The following is a 24,300-nucleotide window of genomic DNA, read 5'->3' as shown; positions in this document are numbered from 1 at the left end:
CGACCCGGAAGCAGCTGCTGCGGGGGTCAGCGCCGGCCGGATGCTGCGTCGCGGGAGCGATCAGCACCATGGAGCGCGGGAGCGCGAACAGGTGAGTTAATCTCTAAGTGCAATCACGGGCCACAGAGAATGGAGCCCGGATTGCACGTAGACAACCCACGTGTGCCGTAATTCACGGCACACGTAGGGACATGTGCGTGTTTTACACGCCAGTGAAAAATGTCAGTGTTTTTCACTGACGTGTGAAACGGGCCATAGATAGATAGATGAGAAAGACCTATAGAATGTCCCACCTCCCTGCATTTTCTAAGCTGGCACCCTTTAGTGACTTTCATGTGGCACTAAAGGGTGCTTAGCCTTGTATTTAGCCATAAAATAAATGAATAATTAAAAAAAAAACGACGTGAGGTCCCCCCATCTTTTGTAGCCAGCTAGGGTAAAGCAGGCGGCTGCAGCCTGCAGACCACAGCTGACAGCTTCACCTTGGCTGGTAATCCAAAATAGAGGGCACCCCACGCTGTTATTTTACATTAAATAAATAATTTAAAACAAAAAACGTGGGGTCCCCCCCAAATTGGATCACCAGCCAAGGTAAAGCAGACAGCTGTGGTCTGGTATTCTCAGACTAGGGAGGTCCACTGTTATTGGACACTCCCCAGCCTAAAAATAGCAGGCCGCAGCCGCCCCAGAAGTGGCGCATCCATTAGACGTGCCAATCCTGGCGCTTCGCCCCAGCTCATCCCGCGCCCTGGTGCGTTGGCAAACGAGGTAATATATGGGGTTGATGCCAGATGTGTAATGTCACCTGGCATCAAGCCCTGGGGTTGGTGAGGTCAGGCGTCTATCAGATACCCGACATCACCAACCCAGTCAGTAAGAAATAAAAAATAGACAACAAAAAAAGTTTTATTTGAAAAAACACTCCCCAAAACATTCCCTCTTTAACCAATTTATTGAAAAGAACAATCAATTCCACGTCCGGCGTAATCCAATAAGGGGGGGGGGGCACGGCGATCCATACCATAGTCGCTGTCCCAGTCAATGAAGAACAGAATGTTCCCCATTGGCTGGGAGAGCAATGCAGTGACCTGAGCTAACATCAATAGGTCAGCCCAGGTCACTGCAGGGGATGCCGAGCGCTGCCATCAGGAGCATAGATGAGATCATTACCTTCTGTGATCATCTCCTGTACTGCTGACGTCAGCGCTGTCACTGACTTCTATGCCCGCCGCGTTGTCAGAAGTATCGCGAGAGCCCGTGACGTCACCGCTAGTGACAGTCTCGGGCCGCTCGCGAGACGGGCATAGACAGCAGTGGCAGCGCTGACGTCAGGAGGCAGGAGATCGTCACAGCAGGTAATGATCTCACCTCCTGACAGCAGCAATCGTCATCCCCGCGGCTCCCAGCACTGCAGGGTGTCAGTGTCTGCCTGTGTCAGTGTCTGCCTGCGCTGCCGCGTGACAGGCTGCTGACACTGCGGGCAGACACTGACACCCTGCAGTGCAGTGTCAGTGTCTGCCTGTGTCAGTGTCTGCCTGCGCTGCCGCGTGACAAGCTGCCGATACTGCGGGCACACACTGACACTGCAGGGTGACAGGCTGCTGACACTGCGGGCAGACACTGACACGCTGCAGTGCAGGCAGCCGCGAGGCTGGAGCGGGACACAGACTGCACGGGACAGACCTGGAGGTCGCACGGAAGTGCTTCTGTGCGGCGTCCAGGGAGTGTGACGTGTGTGTTTACTCTGCTCCGCTTCCTCTTCCTGGCATAAGGACATCGCTTCCTGTAAAACCGCAGGCAGCGATGAGCATTACCGCAGGTAAATCGCGGCTATACCGGGGGTATACCGCACATCATTTGCTACCTGCGGTATACCCCCGGAATTTCGCGATTACATTACAGTGAATGGAGTGAAATTCCGGGGGTATACCGCAGGTACCTGCGGAAAATAATGGACATGCTCATTTTCTCAAGAAAGTTTCTCAAGAAAATTTTCTCAAGAAAATTTCTTGAGAAAAATCCGCACAGTGCGCACAGCTATTTTTTTTTCTCATAGGATTTGCTGGGAAATGTCTGCACAAAGATTGCAGACATTTCTCAAGAAATTTCTGCAGCAAATCCGCTGGTAAATCTGCGGGTAAACCGCACTAGTGCGCACATAGCCTTACAGAGATCTCAGCAGTAAGGAAGTTTTTCCCTTTCCTGGAGAACAGGGGAAAACTTGATATCTTAGTACAAACGTTTTATCAAAGCAACTTTGGTTCGGTTCACCCTCTGAATCTTTTTACTGGGGATCTCTGAGTACAACATAGAAAAGCCTTAGGGCGGCTTTGCACATTGCAACATCGCACGTGCGATGTCGGTGGGGTCAAATCGAAAGTGACGCACATCCGGCGTCACTTTCGACATCGTTGTGTGTAAATTCTAGTTGATACGATAAACGAGCGCAAAAGCGTCGTTATCGTATCATCGTTGCAAGCTCCGATTTTAACATAATTTTGCTGCAGCGATGGTACAATGTAGTTCCTCGTTATTGCGGCAGCACACATCGCTGTGTGTTACGCCGCAGGAGCGAGGAACTTCACCTTACCTGCCGCCGGCGGCTCTACGGAAGGAAGGAGGTGGGCGGGATGTTTACATCCTGCTCATTTCCGCCCCTCCGCTGCTATTGGCCGCCTGCCGTGTGACGTCGCTATGACGCCGCACGACCCGCCCCCTTAGGAAGGAGGCGGGTCGCCGGCCAGAGTGACGGTCGCAGGGCAGGTGAGTGCATGTGAAGCTGGCGTAGCGATAATTTTCGCTACGCCAGCTATCACAAGATATCGTACCTGCGACGGGGGCGGGGACTATCGCATGCGACATCGCAGCATCGGCTTGTGATGTCGCAACGTGCAAAGCCCGCTTTAATGTCCATTCTTAAAAAAGCTCTCACCGTAATGTGTTAAACAGGTGTTTTGCTTGTTCGTCAGGTGAAATAATTTTTTTGCGCTGCACGAAGAGCTCATCGTTCCCTGCAGCCTGCCCGCCCTGAATGTTCTGCTCCTAATTAATCAGTTTACAGCTGCCTGTGTAAACAGGTTCTTGGTGATCGTTAAAAATGTACCAATTTTCCATCGTTTAATGCTGCAAAATGGGATGGTGTAAATGCACCCTTAGTGGCGGAATAGTTTAGTGTCTACTAATGAATTGAAGTGTAAAGTTTTGGCAGTTCATATAGCCTTTCCTTATGGACCCAAAAGACAACTTTTCTTTGACCTGTTAAGGCTAACAAAGAAATACTGTACATACACAGATCATCGAGGTACCTAGTTAAAACATCAAAGCCCTGGAATATAGTCATCACAAAGAAACACAATTGCTCATGTGTATGAGGACATGGAACCAATTATGGATCCCAACAGGTCGTTCTGGGACAGATGTTGGAGGAATATTGTACAATAGACTCGTCTGATTCCTGACATGTGATAAATCATCAACACTTAATGTGGGATGTGGGGGTGAGGGCTGTACGTTACCATATACATTATTCCAGTGTTTGGAGACTTTATGTGCTAGCTTTAAATGTATTTTATGTCTTTTGAAACGTTTAGGAAGCATTTACCAACTTGCACATTTGTATGTAAACGCTTAATAAGACAATAACTCATCACAGCTTTATCAATGTGTAATCTTCATGGGGCATTCTGTTCAATGAAAACCTCCTTAACATAATAGATATGATCACTCGGTTTTAGGCTATGTGCACACGCTGCGTTTTTTTAACGCTGCGTTTTTGTGCGTTTTTGGCCGCTAAAAACGCACAAAAACGCACCTGCGTCGAAAAAACGCGGCAAAAAACGCACGCGTTTTGCCGCGATTTGGTGCGGTTTTTTGCTGCGTTTTGCTGCGTTTTTGCTCACTGCGTTTTTTATCAGTGAACAAAAAAAAAAAAGGTCTGATGTCATTTCCTTCTTCAATGTGTTCTTCATTCTCCACTAGTGTATGCAGAAGAGCAGACAGCTGCAGAACTACAAGGCTCAGCATCCTCGATCCAATAGTGTATGCAGGACAGCAGACAGCAGCTGTCGAACTACAAGGCTCAGCATCCTCCATCCAATAGTGTATGCAGGAGAGCAGACAGCAGCTGTCGAACTACAAGGCTCAGCATCCTCCTTCCAGGACTGTATGCAGGATTTCTTTGCCCCCCCCAAAAAAAAAATGACGTGGGCTTCGCCATATTTTTGTATGCTAGCCGGGTACAGCAGGCAGGTACGGGCTGCCCCCAACCCCCAGCTGCCTATTTGTACCCGGCTGGGAACCAAAAATATAGGGAAGCCCTTTTTTTTTAAATTATTTCATGAATTTCATGAAATAATTTTAAAAAAAAAATGACGTGAGCTTCGCCCCATTTTTGAGTCCAGCCGGGTACAACTAGGCAGCTGGGGATTGGAATCCACAGTGCAGGGTGCCCATGCTTTCTGGGCACCCCCGCTGTGAATTGCAGTCCCGCAGCCACCCCAGAAAATGGCGCTTTCATAGAAGCGCCATCTTCTGGCGCTGTATCCAACTCTTCCGGCTGCCCTGATGCCGGGTGGCTAGCCAGGTAATAATGGAGTTAGGGCTAGCTGTATATTATCAGCTAGCCCTAAGCCCGAAATTCATGGTGTCACGCCAATATTAGACATGGCCACCATGAATTTCTAGTAAAGATAAAAAAAAAAACACAACACAGAAAAATATTTTTATTAGAAATAAAACACAACACAATTAGTGACTCCATCTTTATTGAAATAAACCCCCCTCCACAGTAATCCTGGGTCAGGGTCCCGCGCCGTCCAATCAGGATCCAATATCATCTGATCGGTTTGCTGGAAGGCAAAGCGATCAGATGATGTGTCAGGTTAAAGGATGTGAATCCCATCACACATCAGCTGATTGTATAAAAGCCGATTATACAATCAGCTGATGCATCAGTAGAAAAAAAAAAAAAAATAATACTCACTTATGTGCTGATTACCGGCAGCTCCTGGGGCGATGGGGCGGGAGTCTGATCCCGTGCGATCGCTGCAGCAGCTGCCGGTAATCAGGGATGAAGTCTCCTGACGCATCCGCTGATACCGGCCGGGCGCCCGCGTCAGCCCGAGACTCGATCAGCTGATGCGTCAGGTGACTGCATCAGGTGATCCATCGCCAGGTCCTGCAAGCAAGGTCCTGCCCCGGGGAGACTGCACACAGCCGGAGCGGGAGCGGCGATACCGTGACAGGAGCTGGGAGCGGGCATGGCACCGCGAGGCTGCAGACAGGTGAGTATAACTTTTTTTTTTTTTTATTCTACTGTTAACTTTTGTTTTCGCAGCCGCTTCCACCTCCTGCCTGTACATGGCGCCGCACGGCAGCAGACATGCACAGGACGGGAGATGGACGCGGCGGTGACGGTACCGGGAGGATTCATGCTTCTGTCTATACTGACAGAAGGAATCCTCTTCCTGTACACGTCACTTTACTACCCACCTCCTGCGCTTATAGCTGCGTTTTTGGTCTTAGAAACGCACCAAAATGCAGCTATTTGCGTTTCTCATTGCGTCTTTCAACATCCCATTGAACTCAATGGATGAAAAGCGCAGTGAAAAACGCGGGAATAATTGACATGCTGCGTTTTTGTGGTCACCACAAAAACGCAGCTGAAAAAAAACGCTGTGTGGGGACAGCAAAAATGAAAACTCATAGACTTTGCTGGGGAAGCAAAGTCATGCAGTTTTGAGGCCAAAAACGCACCCGAAAAACGCGCAAAAACGCCGAGAAAAACGCACCGTGTGCACATAGCCTTACTCGTCAGATGTCTATCTTTACAGTGACCACTAGAGGAAAAATGTAGTATTACATGCGGCCATTCATCCAGTGTCATGTGGATTTGGTTCACCCAAGCAAGACCTACAGTTCATTGACTTCCAGCATTGAAAGAAAGAGAAATGCAGATGATCTTTACTTATTAATTAAGCTGAGAACAGCAAGATCCATTTTGATTTCGGCATGGAAAAGAGTGCACGGAAACGGAAACTGAGCATCCATCCAGGTTCAGAGCGGCGCTCTCAGGATCTGAAGCATAAAGCCTAGAAGTGGCACGCGCTCTCCTTGCTTAGGAAACAGGCCACTTTCTAAAAATGCAGGGTGGACAATAATCTAAGCAATGAGCGATACCCTTTAAAATCAAAAGTCTCTCCATTCCTGAGAAGAGACAGGATTCTTAATAAAGGTTGAATTGCAAAGTGGTTAATTTTTACCAGCACCTGGCTGATATTAACCATTTAACAACCTGAGACTCCATCCACATGCATGGTGCTATGAGCGGTGTTCAAGCTTGATGTCAGCGTCAGCTTCACTTATTCAGTTAATAGAGAATGGAGAAAAGGATTGCCAGTGACTACCTGGACAGACTGCCTCCAACAAAACATGTTCTGCTATGGTTTTGTAGATGATGTATCAGACAATAGACAATTGGTCAGCTGGGACCCTTATTTCTTGAACATAGAGGCTTAAGCACTCACTAGAACTCACATACCCCTTTTGAGATCTTTTGGTATCAATCACCAATACTGTTTGTTTTCCAAGTTAAATCGATCAAGATGATAATTAGGAGTTGATCTATGTATGTATATATACAGTGTATATACACACACACACACACACACACACACACACACACACACACACACACACACACACACACACGGGGCTGCTGATAAGTCTTTGGCTTTACTCAGAAAGAAACGAGATAGTATGATGAAACTACATTTTTTCCAAATTCTCTCAACTGAAGTCAACACACTTTTTGCATGGGTATTCCAAGTTCTGTAAGCCAAACCTAGCAAGAGGAAGAATTTCGGTTGTGCCTCTCATACCAGGCATCCGTTGTAGCCATGGCATCAGAAATGGTGTGAAATGTAGTACCCTTGAGGTGTTTCTTCAGGTTTGGAAACAAATGATAGTCGGAGGGAGCTAGATCTGGTGAATAAGGTGGGTGGTCAACCAGCTGGAAGCCCAACTTTGCCAGTTTTGCCGTGGTTGCTTGTGCAGTGTGAGCGGAGGCGTTGTCTTACAGGAACAAGATTCCTTTGGACAGCTTGCCGCGCCTTTTGGCCTTCAGAGTTGCATTCATTTGGTCCAAAAGTTCAATGTAATACCTTGCATTGATGGTGGAACCCTTTTGAAGGTAGTCCACTAGCAGCATGCCCTCCTTATCCCAGAACACAGATGCCATCACCTTAGTGGTTGATTTTTGCACCCTGAGCTTCTTTGGACGAGGAGAGCCACTGTGCCTCCACTCTTTTGACTGCTCCTTGTTTTCAGGGTCATACAAATAAACCAGGTCTCATCCATAGTGACCAGTCGATCCAGGAAGTTCTTATCAGTCCGGAAACGCTGACAAATGGACCGTTAAGTTGTCACTTGCATGCTTCTCTGATCTGTTGTTAAACATTTGGGGACCCATTTTGCAGATAGCTTCCTCATGTCCAAATGTTGATGGATAATGACACAAACACATTCACGGGAAATCCCCATGATGTCTGCTATTGCTTTAGCTGAAATTCATGGATTCTCCAGTATGAGGTTGTGCACAGCATTGATGATCTTAGGAACAACAACCACTCTCGGACGTCCAGGACGTTCCTGATCATTGGTGCTGAAGTGGCGCATTTTAAATTTGGCAACCCAGTTCTTAACTGGAATATGAAGGGCATTGATCCTCCAATGTCTGCAACATATCACCATGAATATCATTCTCGGACTTTCCTTGCACAAACAAGAATTTTATTCCTCCTCTGCTCTCAGTTGCTATGAATACCGCATTAGACTCCGCCATTTTGTTTTCCTGCATACGTAGAACACTGGTGCCATAAGCAACAAGCATAAAATTTTGAAAACATATATGAGACACACAAGGCTTTCATGTGATGTGACATTCGTTACCATAGAAACTAAAAAAAAAATCACAAAGCCTTTTCAGCAGCCCATCATATATATATATATGAATATATATATATATGATGGAAAACTGCTTAGGCTCCCTCAGTGTTGTTAAGTGCATGTGAAATATTTATTTATGTGGCCTCTTTCTCCCACATGTAGATAATCTTTGTTGTTATATTGTTATATGCATCAACAAGCATACAATTTTGAAAACATATATGAGACACACACGGCTTTCATGTTATGTGACATTCGTTACCATAGAAACTAAAAAAAAATCACAAAGCCTTTTCAGCAGCCCATCATATATATATATATTCATATATATATATATATATATATATATATATATATATATATATATATATGTATTTGTGCAGATATCACCCTTGAGCCGCTGCAAGGAATCCATGTTAATCACTGACTCACAAGGCTGCCCATCCTTAGTGCGATTGTTTAGCTTTGTAACTGTTGCTGCACCTTGTTGGCCTGTACATCTGGAAACACACATAAAACATATATTTAATTTTTTGGCAGATGTTTGGGTTTCAAGCTGGGCTCACGTACCTGGACAGCAAAGGAGCTTACTACCCCACTGTCCCGGTGATACCTGCCTTTAGCACGGCTTTGTATGGAAAACTGCTTAGGCTCCCTCAGTGTTGGTAAGTGCATGTGAAATATTTCTTTATGTGGCCTCTTTCTCCCACATGTAGATAATCTTTGTTGTTATATTGTTATATGCAGTTGCAGTCTGCTTTGATAATCATGAAGGGTTTTTTATGCATTTTTCGTGCAGATTTGACGTTGCATTCTTTGCAGTTTAAGGGGTACTTTACACGTTGCGAAATTGCTAGCATCGGCTAGCGATGCCGAGCGCGATAGTACCCGCCCCCGTCGCACATGCGATATGTGGTGATCGCTGCCGTATTGAACATTATCGCTACGGCAGCTTCACACGCACTTACCTGCTCAGCAACGTCGCTGTGACTGCCGAGCTATCCCTCCTTCAAGGGGTTGGTGCGTTCGGCGTCACCGCGACGTCACTAATCGGTCGGCCAATAGAAGCGGAGGGGCGGAGATGAGTGGCCCGCCCACCTTCTCCCTTCCGTATTGCCGTCGGGGCGCAGGTAAGGAGATGTTTGTCGCTCCTGCGGGTTTACACACAGCGATGGGTGCTGCCGCAGGAGCGACAAACAACATCGTACCTGCGGTCGACCCGACATTATGAAAATGAACGACGCTACACAGATCACCGATTTTCGACGCTTTTGCGATCGTTTATCGGCGCATCTAGGATTTATACGTTGCGATGTCGTTACCGGCGTCGGATGTGCGTCACTAATGACGTGACCCCAACGATATTTCGGAAGCAATGCGCAACATGTAAAGCCCCCCTTAGTGCTGAAATGCTGGGATTCTGCACATAATGCAGTCGCTTATCAAGAAAAAAATTGCACTGTAAAAACACAAGTTAGCAGAATCTTTAAATTGGTTGCCCTCTAGTAAACAAGCTTGTTTCATTCCCCATGTGTGCCCCCATTAAAATAAAAAGCCTATACTCACCTCCCATGCCAGTATATTTCCAGCGGTGTTGCCACTCCCTCTTCTGGGTCTCACATGAAGTTGTGACGTCACGCGAGCCCCACTTCAGTCATTGCCGGCTTCTCTCTTCCCGCCTTCAGTTGTATAAGTAATTAAGAGGAAGTGAGAGCTGTGGCTGGCCACTTACGTCTTGTTAATTACTTATATGTCTTAAGGCGAGAGAAACATGCTGGCTGTGATTTGGCTCAGACCTCGTGGGACGTCACTGTGAGGAAATAGGGATATATTCTGAGCTATCAAGCCATATTCCTATTGCCGCCATCTTGTCAGGGTACGACCATATCTCTTGTGTGTGACTGGGCCTTAAGGCCTAAGGAGGCTTCAATCAGTATGCTAATTAACTTGAGGAAATTGTCTGTGTGAACAAAAGGCAATCTCCTATGATATGGAAATTAGGTGAGCTGTTTAGGCCTTGAGAACACAAAGGGGAAGGGCGACCCCCCTCTGTGATGCTGTAGAAGAAGTCACAGACTGATTACAGGCATCCTGAACACCTGAGACAGACAGGCACCAGGAATAAATGTCTAATATCTCATGAGCCGTGCTTTCTATAAATATGTCAAGCAGAAATATCGCATTCAGGCATGCTGACGATCCCAGCACATATTTTATATAGGTGTGGGACCTCTTTAGGTATCCCAAACTGGATATTGGCCAGTGGGGCACCAGCAGTCTAACCATGTGTCCTATCATTGTGAAGGTAAAATCGTAACTGTAAAAATGAAAGCATTGGCGTCCGCCTACGATGTTCCCAGGCAAAGTTACGGCCAATAATCACTTTAGATATTATTTTAGACTCAAGCCAGGGGTGGGGCAGTCCTCCCCTGTGAGGTCACTAGGTAGGAGGGGACATGGATTGGAGCCAGTTTGATAAAGGCAATGTGGCTATGTTTTGGTTTGTCTTTACTCGGGGGCCTTGTGTCTGATACACATGTGAGGAAGTCCATGAAACCCTGGTCAAACGGCGCCCCCCCCCCCCCCGTAGCCAGACGCATAAGGTAACTGCTTGATCTGTATGCCTGCTTGTGATCCATAGCTTACCTATAAATGTACTCTGACCTATATATATATATATATTCTGTAAATTCCATATTGTATTTATTGCAGTTTCTAGTGTGCCTTAGGCCGATTAAAATATATATTTTATCTTGGGCTGTTCTGTTATCTGGATCCTGAATTCCACGTCTGTGTGCTCGGCGTAATATTTATCGTAATCGACTGGTGGCAGCGAGTTTATGCCAGGGATCATTGTGGGGCAACCAGTGAGATCTGAGGGAGGTTTAGATATATTCCGTCCGCAGAGGTCGGGGGAATAATTATCCTACTCTCACCGGGAGCCCTTCAATCATCGGCATAGTAGAATAGCGGCCTCCTTGCTTATTGTCGGGCAATTCTATAATTGGCCTGACTATAAGAGGGGCGCTAGAGAGCGCGTCACGTGCTCAGTCTGTTGGGTGGTGGAAAGGGGGCTGTAACTTCCACTTCCTACCCCCCGTTTCGTGACAGTCACAAATGAGACCCGGGAGAGTGAGTGCTGATGCCGCTGCACCCACGCCAGCACGGAAGGGTGTGTATAAGCTTTTTATTTTAATTGGGACAAATATAGGGAATGAGAAGGGGTTGTCCTAGTAGTGGACATCCCCTTTAAACACATAAACGCCCAATTCATCAAAGAGATTACGTCATACTTTTGGGAGAAATCACTGTGAAAAGTTGTAGGATTTTTGACTATGTGGAGTTATGCAAAAATTTATGCGAGTTTTGGCATTTTCACACCAGTTTAACTCAGCTCTGCAAAAATGGTCTGAACTGGGAAGGGACAGGGGCATGCAGGGGGGTGTAACATCACAACTCACCAAGTTTATAACAAGCTGTGGCGTTTTTTTTTCCCCAAAAAATTTGACTCCATGAATGGACTAAGATTTGTGGCAAGTTATACGGAGACGCACACCACTCATTAGTCACTCCTGATCCATGAAGAGGCAAGGACCTCTTAAAGAAGATCAACCACCAGGATTTTCATATATACACTAAAGCCAGTGCTATACTGGCTCTATCATGCTGATTCTATACATACCTATAGTTGTGAGATCGGATGTATAGTTTCTGAAATATATTCAAGTAAGTTTTATGGAATACATTGTTATTTGATTGATAGCAGCTACAGAATATCTAATAGGTCGGGTTTTGCCAGTTATTCCTGCCCCTGTCTGCCTCACTGTCCTTCCAAGCCCCTGTCCTTCCTCCCTACCCCCTCCCCCTGTAATAACAGCAAGACAGACAGGGGCGAGAATAACTAACAAAACCGACCCACCTATTAGATATTATGTTGCACCTATCAATCAAATAATAATGTATTTCACAAATTTTACTTGCCTGTATTTCGGAAAGTATACATCCGATCTCACAACTAAAGGCATGTATAGAATCATCATGATAGCGCCAGTATAGCACTGGCTTGAGTTTATATAGGAAAATCCTGGTGGTTGGTCCTTTTTAATAAATATGGAGCGCCTCCATGAAATTACTTCCACTATGCTTGAACATTTATTAACAATTAAATGCAGCATATTGTCCACACCCTCAAAAAAATGCAGCAGAAAAAATGCCCCGTGTATGCAACTTGACACCATGGCCTGAAAGTGTCCTAACTGTATTCTTGAAGACACTGGGCTACACGGAAGATATTCAGCCTTGATAAATGTTTTTTCTCTCTATATAAAACTTCTAACATCTCATGATTTTACTGATCAGACATTCATTCTGACAGTAAATTCCACTTATATAGGAATTTATTCTCTATTACCTGACCTAATCTCCCATCATGAGTAGAACCAGGCTTTACCATGCAAGAACTTTTGTCGGTAGGTGTGAAATCCCATAGCTGTCCTAATTAATCAGCATGACGCTACGATTGCCTCCATTCCTGCGGACCCCCTATGTTGATGGCTTTAATATAGCTTCACGGGGCGTCTCTGTCTTCTTTTTAGATAAAAAAGGAATAACAGATAATATTGGGGTTCTGGTTTCCTCTGCAGCTTTTATATATATTGGCAAGAAAACACTCAGTACTTGAGTTTCAGCGTAACATGCAAGTGTTTAAACACAGACGTGAACTTTGAACCAGAACCATAGAAATAAAAAGGATATGATAGCCATCTGGCCTTTTTCCAGACTACATTTGTTTTATTTTTGCTCTGGCTGTCTTAGTTTTGCATTTTATACTAGAGTTGTTCAATATTACGAACGTTCAGTATTCTAAAGTAAAGCGCCTAAATCTTACTAAGGATTTAGTAACCAACATGCCACTAAGTCCAATTCCTTTATGGCTATGATGCAAGACTAGTATGCAGGTGTCCTGCGCTCTGTATTTTTTAATATCTTCCTCCATTACAGTCTAGTGTCTCTTACATATACACAGCAGTTTGTGCTTTAGTGAACTGTCTAAAGGGCACTTTACATGCAGCGATATAGATATCGCTAGCGAGCGTACCCGCCCCCGTCGGTTGTGCGTCACGGGCAAATCGCTTACACCCGTCACACATACTTACCTGCCTAGCGATGTCGCCATGGCCGGCGATCTGCTTCCTTTCTAAGGAGGTGGTTCATTCGGCGTCACAGCGGCGTCACTAAGCGGCCGCCCAATAGAAGCGGAGGGGCGGAGATGAGCTGCTGGAACATCCCGCCCACCTCCTTCCCTCCTCATTGCTGGCGGCCGCAGGTACGATGATGTTCCTCGTTCCTGCGGTGTCACACATAGCGATGTGTGCTGCCGCCACAACAACGAACAACCTGCGTCTGCGTCTTGCAACCGCAATGATATTTGAGATTAGAACGACGTGTCAACGATCAACGATATGGTGAGTAATTTTGATTGTTAGCGGTCGTTCCTGCGTTTCACACGAAACAACGTCGCTAACAAGGCCGGATGTGCGTCATGAATTCCGTGACCCCAACGACATCTCGTTAGCGATGTCGTTGCATGTAAAGCCCCCTTAACTGTTATGAATATTTTATGTAGAATTCTCCTTTTCTTGCACTTGTAATTCAGGATTAACCTAGAAACTGGTAGAAGATTCCTCCATCATTAAATCAGTTCAGATACTTTCTCATAACAGATAATGAAGATGTATTGTTAGTTCAGCAAATTAAGATTCTTATTTGTATAATGAAACCTTTTGCAGTTGTTAAATATAGTTTTTATATATCAATTCCGTTTTCAAGATCTCTGCTTGCCATCATTTTACTTACTATGAGAGTGTGTCTGTCACATGATGTTTGGCTCTAAACTTGCAGTGTGATGGAGGCATCTGACACTGTTCATACTGCAGAATATGACCCTCCACGCTATGCCTCCCTCGGTGCTTCTGAGTTAGGCTGGAGACACACTAGCAAAAAAAAGAGCATCGCATGCGATATGCTAATGACCCTTGTTTCCCGCTCTGCTGCGAGCGTGAGGAGAGTGTCATGCAACTGTGATCCAAGTTTGCGATCAGATTACAGCTGCGGAGGAGAGAGAGATTATCCCTTGCCATTTTCTCCATTGTCAGCCTGTGCGTATATTGCACTGCACTTGGATGTCATCCGAGTGCAGTCCGATGTTTTCCTCACACCCATAGACTTGTATGGGTACGAGTGATCCGATACTTGCAGACAATGGCAGCACGCTGCGATTTTTTCCTCAATCCAATTAGGGATGAGAAAAAACTCACAGATCTGAGCAGCAGCATTATCCTAAATGGGGCCGAGTCATACACCATTGTAAATCTACCCGTACACAGACAGGCTCAGGTGTCACCCAGCTGTGCTCTCATTAGTGATCTAACTGGCAGGAGTTAATCTCTGCTAGCCTGCTGATTACCACTTGGATAACACGTTGTGGGGGACCTATCACAGTCGCCCCCACCCCACCCGCATTTTTAAGATGGTGGAGCCTGTCCTCCCATGTCAACTATAGCTTTTGCTAAACAGGTCCACGTGATGTAGTATCCCAGTCCTGCTGGTGATTGTATTACTTTGTTTATGAAGTTGTTGTGGAGTTCTGCCATTATCTTTTTGTTTCCTCCCTGTTTTTTTTTTTCTCCTTTTAAGCTATTTTTGTCTTATTCCTGTGTGTGTATTTTACATTTGGTTTCCCCTGTTTGTTTATTTCTTTTGGCTTTATTACTCCTGCCTCGTCCCTCCCAAGGCATTGGGGAGGAGGCGGTATAAGATTTGGGCTGATCAGGAGCAGGGAAAGGAAGGTGGCCCAGATATCCTCACCATCAGAGGTATCTCTGGGATTAGGGATAGCTAGGGTCGCCTAGCCCGAGGGTCCGTCTAGGAGCCCCTGTCCCCTGTTCTCCACCCACACCGTGACACTGTCCTGTTCAATTGCACTTCTCATTACAATGCAGCTGTATAAGCTCTATCTATTAACAAGTTATTCTCTTTTCTGTCCATCACAACAATTTATAGATTCTTTTTTAATGTCTGCAAACAGAGAAATTAAAAACCGGAATGAAGAAAACTATATTATCAACTTCAATAACTTATTTTATTAAAAGGATTTAACAGACTACGTAATATTTTTTCCTCCAAAAATTATCTTTATGTATCTAATTGTGTGTAATACACACTGAGGATTAGTCTTTATTTGCTGGCTTGAGCGGTGATCATGTGCTTGCTCATATGCAATCTTAATATTTGTAGTCACATGCCCACTAGACTTGCCGCTTCTCGAAATAAACATTGAGAGAAGAAGGAGGATAAAGCTAGTCATTACTTGACCGCTTGTATGCAAATGGCATATTTGTAGTTACATTATGAATTCTTGAACCTGGCAAGCAAAGCCAAATCTTAACAGTGTGTATGTTACTTACTGTTAGTTTAGCAAGTTTCAATGCTTGATTAAAATCTATCCTTGTCTTGAAAACCACTGTATAAAAGGGTTTGTCTTCAGAAACAGAATGCTCCTTTTTATCAGCAATATCTCCAAAAAATATGCTAATTATACAGAGTCCAATTCTCAAACCCCTTTTGTTCAGAGCCTTTTAGCCGAGCCCCCAAATAGGAAATTAAACATTACATAGTTCTTGTTGCAAATAATTAAAGGGGTTGTATAGGAATTGTAAACCTATGAATGACCAATTGACTAATTAAAATAGACTAGCTAATAATAAGTAAACCTCCAAGGATGTAACCAAACTTTATTAATTACAATTTTTTTACAGACAGAAAGTAAAATAAAAACAACAACAACATGCCATTAAAAAAGAAAAAAAAAAAAAAAGTAAAGACCAGTATGGTCAGTGGAATATCACACCATGGCTAAAAAAACAAACAAACCAACATTTCATGCTTATAAATATAAATGTATATTCATAAGCATGTATTAAATAAATATATATTCATATGCATATTTTATTATTATTATTATTTATTATTATAGCGCCATTTATTCCATTGCTCTTTACAAGTGAAAGAGGGTATACGTACAACAATCATTAACAGTACAAAACAGACTGGTAGAGTTTAGGATAGATTGGAGGGGTGCAAGAGTGTTGGAAGGGAGGCCAGAGAGCAGGAGGTTGCAGTAGTCGAGGCGGGAGATGATGAGGGCATGCACTAATGTTTTTGCTGATTCTTGGTTAAGGAAAGCACGGATCCGGGAGATGTTTTTGAGTTGTAATCGGCATGAGTTGAAGAGGGCTTGGATGTGCGGCTTGAAGGATAGAGCAGAGTCGAGGGTTACTCCAAGGCAACAAGCTTGTGAGACTGGGGAGAGTGAGCAACCATCGAGTTTGATGGAAGGGCTTGTTGGAGGAGATGAGTGAGGAGGAGGAAAGACAATGAACTCTGTTTTGTCCATGTTAAGTTTTAGGAATCGTGCAGAGAAGAAGGATGAAATAGCAGACAGACATTGTGGAATTTTGGTTAGTAGAGAGGTAATGTCAGGTCCAGAGAGGTAGATCTGTGTGTTATTGGCATAGAGATGATACTGGAAGCCGTGGGACTCTATGAGCTGTCCCAAGCCGAAGGTGTAGATGGAGAACAGCAGGGGCCCAAGAACTGAGCCTTGGGGGACACCGACAGATAGGGGGCGAGATGAGGAAGTGGTGTGAGAATAGGAGACGCTGAAAGTTCGGTCGGTTAGGTATGAAGAAATCCAAGATAGGGCAAAGTCTGTGATACCCAGAGATGAGAGAATCTGTAGTAGGAGGGAATGGTCTACTGTGTCGAAAACAGAGGACAGGTCCAGGAGGAGGATAGAGTAGTGTCGTTTGGCTTTGGCGGTTAGTAGATCATTGGTGACTTTGGTTAGGGCAGTTTCAGTGGAATGATGCGGTCGGAAGCCAGATTGTAGCCGGTCAAAGAGGGAGCAGTATGAGAGGTATGAGGACAGTTCAAGATGGACATGCTGTTCTAGTAGTTTTGAGGCATAGGGGAGAAGGGATATGGGGTGATAGTTTGACACAGAGGATGGGTCAAGGGAGGGCTTTTTGAGGATGGGTGTAATAGAGGCATGTTTAAAGCATGAAGGGAATACACCAGTTGTTAGTGATAGGTTGAAGAGATGGGTTAGGGCTGGGATGAGGACTGCGGTGATGTTGGGGATGAGGTGCGATGGGAGCGGGTCCAGTGCACAGGTGGTTAGATCTTGAGAGTAGAGTGGAAAGATTGTTTTCTGTCATGGTGGAGAAGCTGGATTTGGAGGAAGAAGGCTGAGTAGCTATGATGAGGGGCTGTGCTGATTGTGGGCCAAAGCTTGCTCTGATGTTGTTAATCTTCTGCTTGAAGAAAGAGGCAAAGTCTTCAGCTGAGAGGAGAGGAAAGGGAGGTGGTGCTGGAGGACGGAGGAGAGAATTGAAAGTGTTCAATAGCTGTTTAGGGTTGTGAGAGAGAGAGGATATGAGGGATGAGAAGTAGGTTATTATATAATATATATATTTTTATATATATATATATATATATATACACACACACACACACACACACAGACATACATATATAGTATATCAATACATTGAATAGTGGGGTTGTGGTGCCTGCACATGCAAAAAATACACAAAAAGATTCAGTCAGTGAGCCAGAGGCATGGCATAATTATAGACAGTAATAACAAAGTATATTCAGTTCATATAATAATGATTTAAAGGAACTCTGGACAAGAGATCACAAAACCAAGTATAAGTGAAAAAAATTATATAGCACCCAAGGAGAAAAGAAAGAGAAAAGGCTCTTAATAAAGTTCGATAGTGCAATAGCAGCAATACCCACCAAAATGGGCCATAATAAGTGGACTAATATGTGGACCACACTGCCCAGTACCCCGACGCGCGTTTTGCCTGTGGCTTAATCAGAGGGCAGTGGGGAAGTGTCCCCAGCCAGCATTTATAGTATGTGTGCCCCCCAAAGCTCACCCGTGTTGATTGGTTAAGTGTGAGTCACCTGTTGAAGCATCGCACACCACCCCTGGTGTCCTGGAAGTCACTGTGCGCAGGCAGGGTGAAATCTGATTGGAAGGGAGAGAATAAGTGACAACATGACAAACAAGCGCATTCACAGAAAGCAAAAAAATCCTTATTGGAGATGGGAAATCAGGAAGGATAATATATAATTTGTCCGGAATTTTATATTAACCCCTTCACGACCGCAGGCAGTAAAATTACGTCCTATTTTAACGTGACTTAACGACCAGGGACGTAATTTTACTGCCTAAACTTAATTTGATTGCCGTGGCCATAGCAACGGCTTTCAAATGATATCCCCTGCTGTTTCTTACAGCAGGGGACCTTTGCTTGACCCCAGGGGGGGCGGCATCGCCACCCCCCATAGGTGATCGATGTGATTGGCTGTTCAAATCTGAACCGCCAACCACATCGTTCGCACTAATTTCGGCAAAAATAATGCCCAAATTAGTGCGATACTGTGAGATCCTGCTATGATCTATTGTAGCAGCTACAGCAGATCATAGATGGATCTCAAACATGTCGCCCCCAGCCCCTGCAGCACTGATTAAAGCGATCGTGCTATGACGCGCAATCGCTCCAATCAGTGTGCAGTGGGGCGGTGTGATCTGCAGGTGGCCGCCCTCCCCAGGCCTGTGCTGGTCTGGGGACCCTCCCCCAACATGTCTGCAGCGTGCACTGGCTGGTACTTTTGGTACCATGCCACCGCTGCTGCCGCTGCATCTGATGTCACCGCTCCTGCTCCAATGGTAAGTATTCCGCTGTCTGCGCACTCCCGTGAAGGCCCCTGCCCGTGCCCCCCCCGATCTGCCCCCCTATGCCCCGATCGGCCCCCCGGCATCCCGACCTGCTCCCCACGCGATCTGCCTGCCTCCTCTGTCATCTCTATTCTGCTTCCAAAGTTCCTTCCTTCTGCCTTTGCTTCTCCGCCCCCTCTGCACCCCCCCCTCTCCCCATCCCCCTCTGCAAACCCCTACCCCCGACGTCCTCTTACCTGCCTTCACGGGTCGTCCGAGGTCTTCACTGGCCCGATCACATCTGCCTCTATCGCTGGGTCCTTCTGCTGATCTGTCCAACGTCCTGCCTGCTGCTCGTGTAAAGCTGTCCATCTCACTGCCTTCTTGTTCCTTTGCAGTTCCTCTGGTCAGTGATCCTCTTGGTACTGTGAGTATAACTTTTTTTTTTTTTTCTTGTATCCTGTCCATTTTTACACCTCATCCGTCCGTGCGTCCCGCCGAGCGCTGATCAGGGATGCAGATAACGGATCTGCATCCGTGGTCAGTTTTCAGCGGGACTTTTTTTCCCCATATCCCCAACGCTTCTTGTATCTCATCTGTCCATGCGTCCCGCCGAGCGCTGATCAGGGATGCACATAACGTATCTGCATCCGTGGTCAATTTTTGGCGTGACTTTTTTCCATATTCGCGGCGCTTTTTGTATCGCAGCCATCTGTGCGTCCCGCCGAGCGCTGATCAGGGATGCACATAACGGATCGGCATCCCTGCTCAATTTTTGGCGTGACTTTTTTCCGTATTCGCGATGCTTTTTGTATCACATCCGTCCGTGCGTCCCGTCGAGCGCTGATCAGGGATGCACATAACGGATCGGCATCCCTGCTCAATTTTTGGCGTGACCTTTTTCTTTTCTGTATCCCCAACGCTTTTTGTATCTCATCCGACCGTGCATCCTGCAGCGGCCGATCAGTGCACCGCGTCTGTGCGTTTGAAAACTTAAATAGCGTTCCTTCTCTTCTGAGCCCCACCATGTGCCCAAACAATTACTTTCTACCACATATGAGGTATCTACGTACTCAGGAAAAATTGCACAATACGTTTTATGGTGCATTTTTTCCTGATACCGTTGTAAAAAAAAAAAAAAAGCTACCTGGTTGATACAAACATTTTGTGGTTAAAAAAAAAAAAAAAAAATAATAATAATTTTCACGGTTCAACGTTATCAACTTCTGTGGAGCCCCTGGGGATACAAGGGGCTCACCAAATATCTAGATAAATTCCTTGAGGGGTCTAGTTCCAAAATGGGGTAATTTGTGGGGGAGCTCCACTGTTTAGGCGCCATAGGGGGTCTCCAAACGTGACATGGCGTCCGCTAATGATTCCAACCAATTTTGCTGTCAAATGGCGTTCCTTCTCTTCTGAGCCCCGCCATGCGCCCAAACAATTACTTTCCACCACATATGAGGTATCTGCGTACTCAGGAGAAATTGCACAATACGTTTTATGGTGCATTTTTTCCTGATACCCTTGTGGAAAAAAAAGCTACCTGGTTGAAGTGACAGTTTTGTGGTGAAAAAAAAAATTGTATTCATGGCTCAACATTATCAACTTCTGTGGAGCCTCTTGGGGCTCGCTAAACATCAAGATAAACTCCTTGAGGGGTCTAGTTTCCAAAATGGGGTCACTTGTGGGGGGAGCTCCACTGTTTAGGCACCATAGGGGGTCTCCAAACGCGACATGGCGTCCGCTAATGATTCCAACCAATTTTGCTGTCAAATGGCGCTCCTTCTCTTCTGAGCCCCGCCATGCGCCCAAACAATTACTTTCCACCATATATGAGGTATCGTCGTACTCAGGAAAAAATGCACTATAAATTTTATGGTGAATTTTTTGCCGATACCCTTGTGAAAAAAAAGCTACCTAGTTGAAGCAACAGTTTTGTGGTAAAAAAAAAAATTTCTTTTCACAGCTCAACGTTATAAACTTCTGTGAAGCCCCCAGGTGTTCAAAGTGCTCACCAAACATCTAGAAAAATTATTTGAGGGCTCTAGTTTCCAAAATGGGGTAACTTGTGGGGGAGCTCCATTGTTTAGGCACCTCAGGGGGTCTTCAAACCCGACATGGCGTCCGCTAATGAGTGCAGCTAATTTTGCACTCAAAAATTCAAATGGCGCTCCTTGCCTTCCGAGCCCTGCCGTGTGTCCAAACATTTGATTTCCACCACATATGAGGTATCTGCATACTCAGGAGAAAATGCACAATACATTTTATGGTGCATTTTTTCCTGATACCCTTGTGGAAAAAAAAGCTACCTAGTTGAAGCAACCGTTTTGTGGTAAAAAACCTTTTTTTTCTTTTCACGGCTCAACGTTATAAACTTCTGTGAAGCCCCCAGGTGTTCAAAGTGCTCACCAAACATCTAGAAAAATTATTTGAGGGCTCTAGTTTCCAAAACGGGGTCACTTGTACGGGAGCTCCATTGTTTAGGCACCTCAGGGGGACTTCAAACCCGACATGGCATCCGCTAATGAGTGCAGCTAATTTTGCACTCAAAAATTCAAATGGCGCTCCTTGTCTTCCGAGCACTGCCGTGTGTCCAAGCATTTGATTTCCACCACATATGAGGTATCTGCGTACTCAGGAGAAAATGCACAAAACATTTTATGGTGCATTTTTTCCTGATACCCTTGTGGAAAAAAAAGCTACCTAGTTGAAGCAACCGTTTTGTGGTAAAAAAAAAAAAAAAAATTCTTTTCACAGCTCAACGTTATAAACTTCTGTGAAGCCCCCAGGTGTTCAAAGTGCTCACCAAACATCTAGAAAAATTATTTGAGGGCTCTAGTTTCCAAAATGGGGTCACTTGTGGGGGAGCGCCATTGTTTAGGCACCTCAGGGGGTCTTCAAACCCAACATGGCGTCCGCTAATGAGTGCAGCTAATTTTGCGTTCAAAAATTCAACTGGTGCGCCTTCCCTTCCGACCTTTGCCGTGCGCCCAAACAATTGATTTTTACCACATATGAGGTATCAGCGTACTCAGGAGAAAATGCACAATAAATTGTAGGGTGCACTTTCTCTTTTCTTCCTTGTGAAAATGAAAATTTTATGGCTAAAGTAACATTTTTGTGTTAAAAAGTAAAATTTTCATTTTTTCCTTCCACATTGCTTTGGTTCCTGTGAAGCACCTAAAGGGTTAATAAACTTCTTGGATGTGGTTTTGAGCAGAGTGAGGGGTGCAGTTTTTAGAATGGGGTCACTTTTGGGTATTTTCTGTCACCTCGGCCTCTCAAAGTCACTTCAAATGTGATGTGGTCCCTAAACAAAATTATTTTCTAAATTTTGTTGGAAAAATGAGAAATTGCTGATGACCTTTGACCCCTTCTAACTTCCTAACGAAAAAAAAAATTGTTTCGAAAATTGTGCTGATGTAAAGTACACAAGTGGGAAAGTTTATTTAGTAACTATTATGTGTGACATATCTCTCAGATTTATGGGCATAACTTTTCAAAGTTTGAAAATTGCGAAATTTTCACAAAATTTCCTAAATTTTCACAAATAAACGCAAAAATTATCGGTTTAAATGTACCACTGACATGAAGTACAGTATGTCACGAAAAAACAATCTCAGAATCGCCAGGATCCGTTGAAGCGTTCCAGAGTTATAACTTGTCAAAGTGACACTGGTCAGAATTGCAAAAAATGGCCCGGTCATTAGGGTGTTTTAGTGGCCGTGCGTGAAGGGGTTAATATAAGAATGTGCATAGGCAATAATAAAAGGATATGGCAGTAGGACTTCACCATTGAGATTTCTTAAATGGGTTGTTTAGGACAAACTTGTAGATACCGTATATACAATAAAAAATGGCGTCTCTAATGTTGCCTCTTCACCGCTGCTCCTGTCCTTTTTGTTAGATTGCAGACGTTACGTCACATCAACAGTGCATTTGACCACTATAATCAATCACTGGGCTCAGCTGCTTGTGCCTTCTTAAATAGACAATTTTTTATGCCCTACGACCACTTTAAGTCTGCAGTCACACTGTGTTTTTTTTTCTTGCTACGGTTTTCTTAAAACATCTCAAACTTGTGTTTCTTGGGGCCATTATTTTTTATTTATTATATACTCAGTATTATTTTGCAGAAATTTCTGAAAAATGAGCTACAGCCGCAGTGCTGACATAATTTATCAGAGCTGCCATGATGATATTTTTGAGCTTTTTTTTGTAATACCAGACAGTCCATTTAATCCGGTTTGCAACTTGCTTTGCAAAAGAGTCCAATAGATTCAGCGTATTAGAAGACCTTAATTTGAAGGAGGTGGGTGGCTTTCCTCGCTATGAGGTCAACAAGACTCCCTGCGGAGTTCTGCTACTCCATTGGCATACTGTTACACACTCCGACTTGTTTACCTTGCAACTTTCAGTGATCACCCCTGCTGTTCAGAGTGTTAATTCAGTTGGTATCCTGCTTGGACCATGACTGAAGTCAGGCCTGATCATCTCAGACACCTTTATTGTTGAGTGTTATTTTAAGATTGTGTTGTAAGAGTTTGAGAGGTTTACTCCCTGCTGGTTAACACTTAATTCTACCTAGTTTACTTGTCTTAAAACATGGTAGCAAGTTGCAATAATGTGTCTTCAATGTAAAGCAGATTGGAGCTGGAAGTATCAATAGGATATCATGGATAGTTATATCTTGTAGGTTTTGTCATGTATCAATAGTGTTGTAATCGATATTGAAGTCTGGACGGCATGTTTTGCCCATTGTACATGTACAAGTGTTTTTTGTTTTTTTGTTCATCATACTTCCTTACATTATTGACAGCTGGGGTGATAGAGACCTTAATAAATGCCGAAAGAAGATCTGTGTGGATAACGCGTAGCATCTCTCTCACCGTCTTGCTCTATTCATTGCCTACGGGACTGATGAAGGTGGATGAGCGCTGTACTTCATCTATCTCCATCAGTGCCATAAAGAAAGAGTGGAGTTGTGGTCTACATGTTAGATTGTTACTCTGTTCAAGCAGGGGACTACAAAATTCCCATTCTCAGAATTAGGCCGGAGTCACCCTTGCTAGTTCCTTGCGTTAAGTCTCGCATCACATCACCCGGCACGGCCGCACACTCTCCTGACTGGAGCGGGTCAGCAGCATGTATTTCTATGCAGCTGAGACACTCCTGGCTGTGCTGGTGATGCAATGTGAGACTCGCGCATGTTACTCACGAGTCACTTGCAAGTGTGACTCCTTCCTTAGTGGCGTTCCCGGCAATGGGACACCAATGTTGAACCACGATTTGGATAGGTAATATGTTTTAAAAGCGTACCAACTACTTAAAAACTGAATCAGAAACAAGCCAGCTTACACACTCATTCACTTTAAGATGAAAGTAACAAGACTTAAAGAAGCACTGATAAAGTAAAAGATATGAAATAAGGCTTTGTGCCCACGTTGTTTTTTTATGTGCTTCTTTTCTGTACATAAAAAAGCATGTTTTGGCAAGAAAAGCACAGCAGAAAAAACGCTCCCTAGATTGTCCCATTGACTAGAAACTAATGGCTGGAGGAAGAC

The 24,300-nt window shown here is 44.7% G+C and overlaps 1 protein-coding gene across 1 annotated transcript in view; it reads left to right on the top strand.

Moving 5' to 3' along the window:
- Positions 1-24,300, top strand: part of VPS13B (vacuolar protein sorting 13 homolog B) — a 1,405,890-nt gene that overhangs the window by 266,843 nt on the left and 1,114,747 nt on the right. The window contains exon 16 of the mRNA XM_075353076.1: positions 8,485-8,609. Within this exon, the coding sequence (XP_075209191.1) occupies positions 8,485-8,609 (125 nt within the window). The remainder of the gene's footprint in view (positions 1-8,484; positions 8,610-24,300) is intronic.

Source organism: Anomaloglossus baeobatrachus, chromosome 6 (genome assembly GCF_048569485.1).
Source record: "Anomaloglossus baeobatrachus isolate aAnoBae1 chromosome 6, aAnoBae1.hap1, whole genome shotgun sequence".
In the NCBI taxonomy this organism is placed as follows: Eukaryota; Metazoa; Chordata; class Amphibia; order Anura; family Aromobatidae; genus Anomaloglossus; species Anomaloglossus baeobatrachus.
Note: the sequence above shows the minus strand (reverse complement) of the source record. Positions and strands in the feature narration are given on the sequence as shown.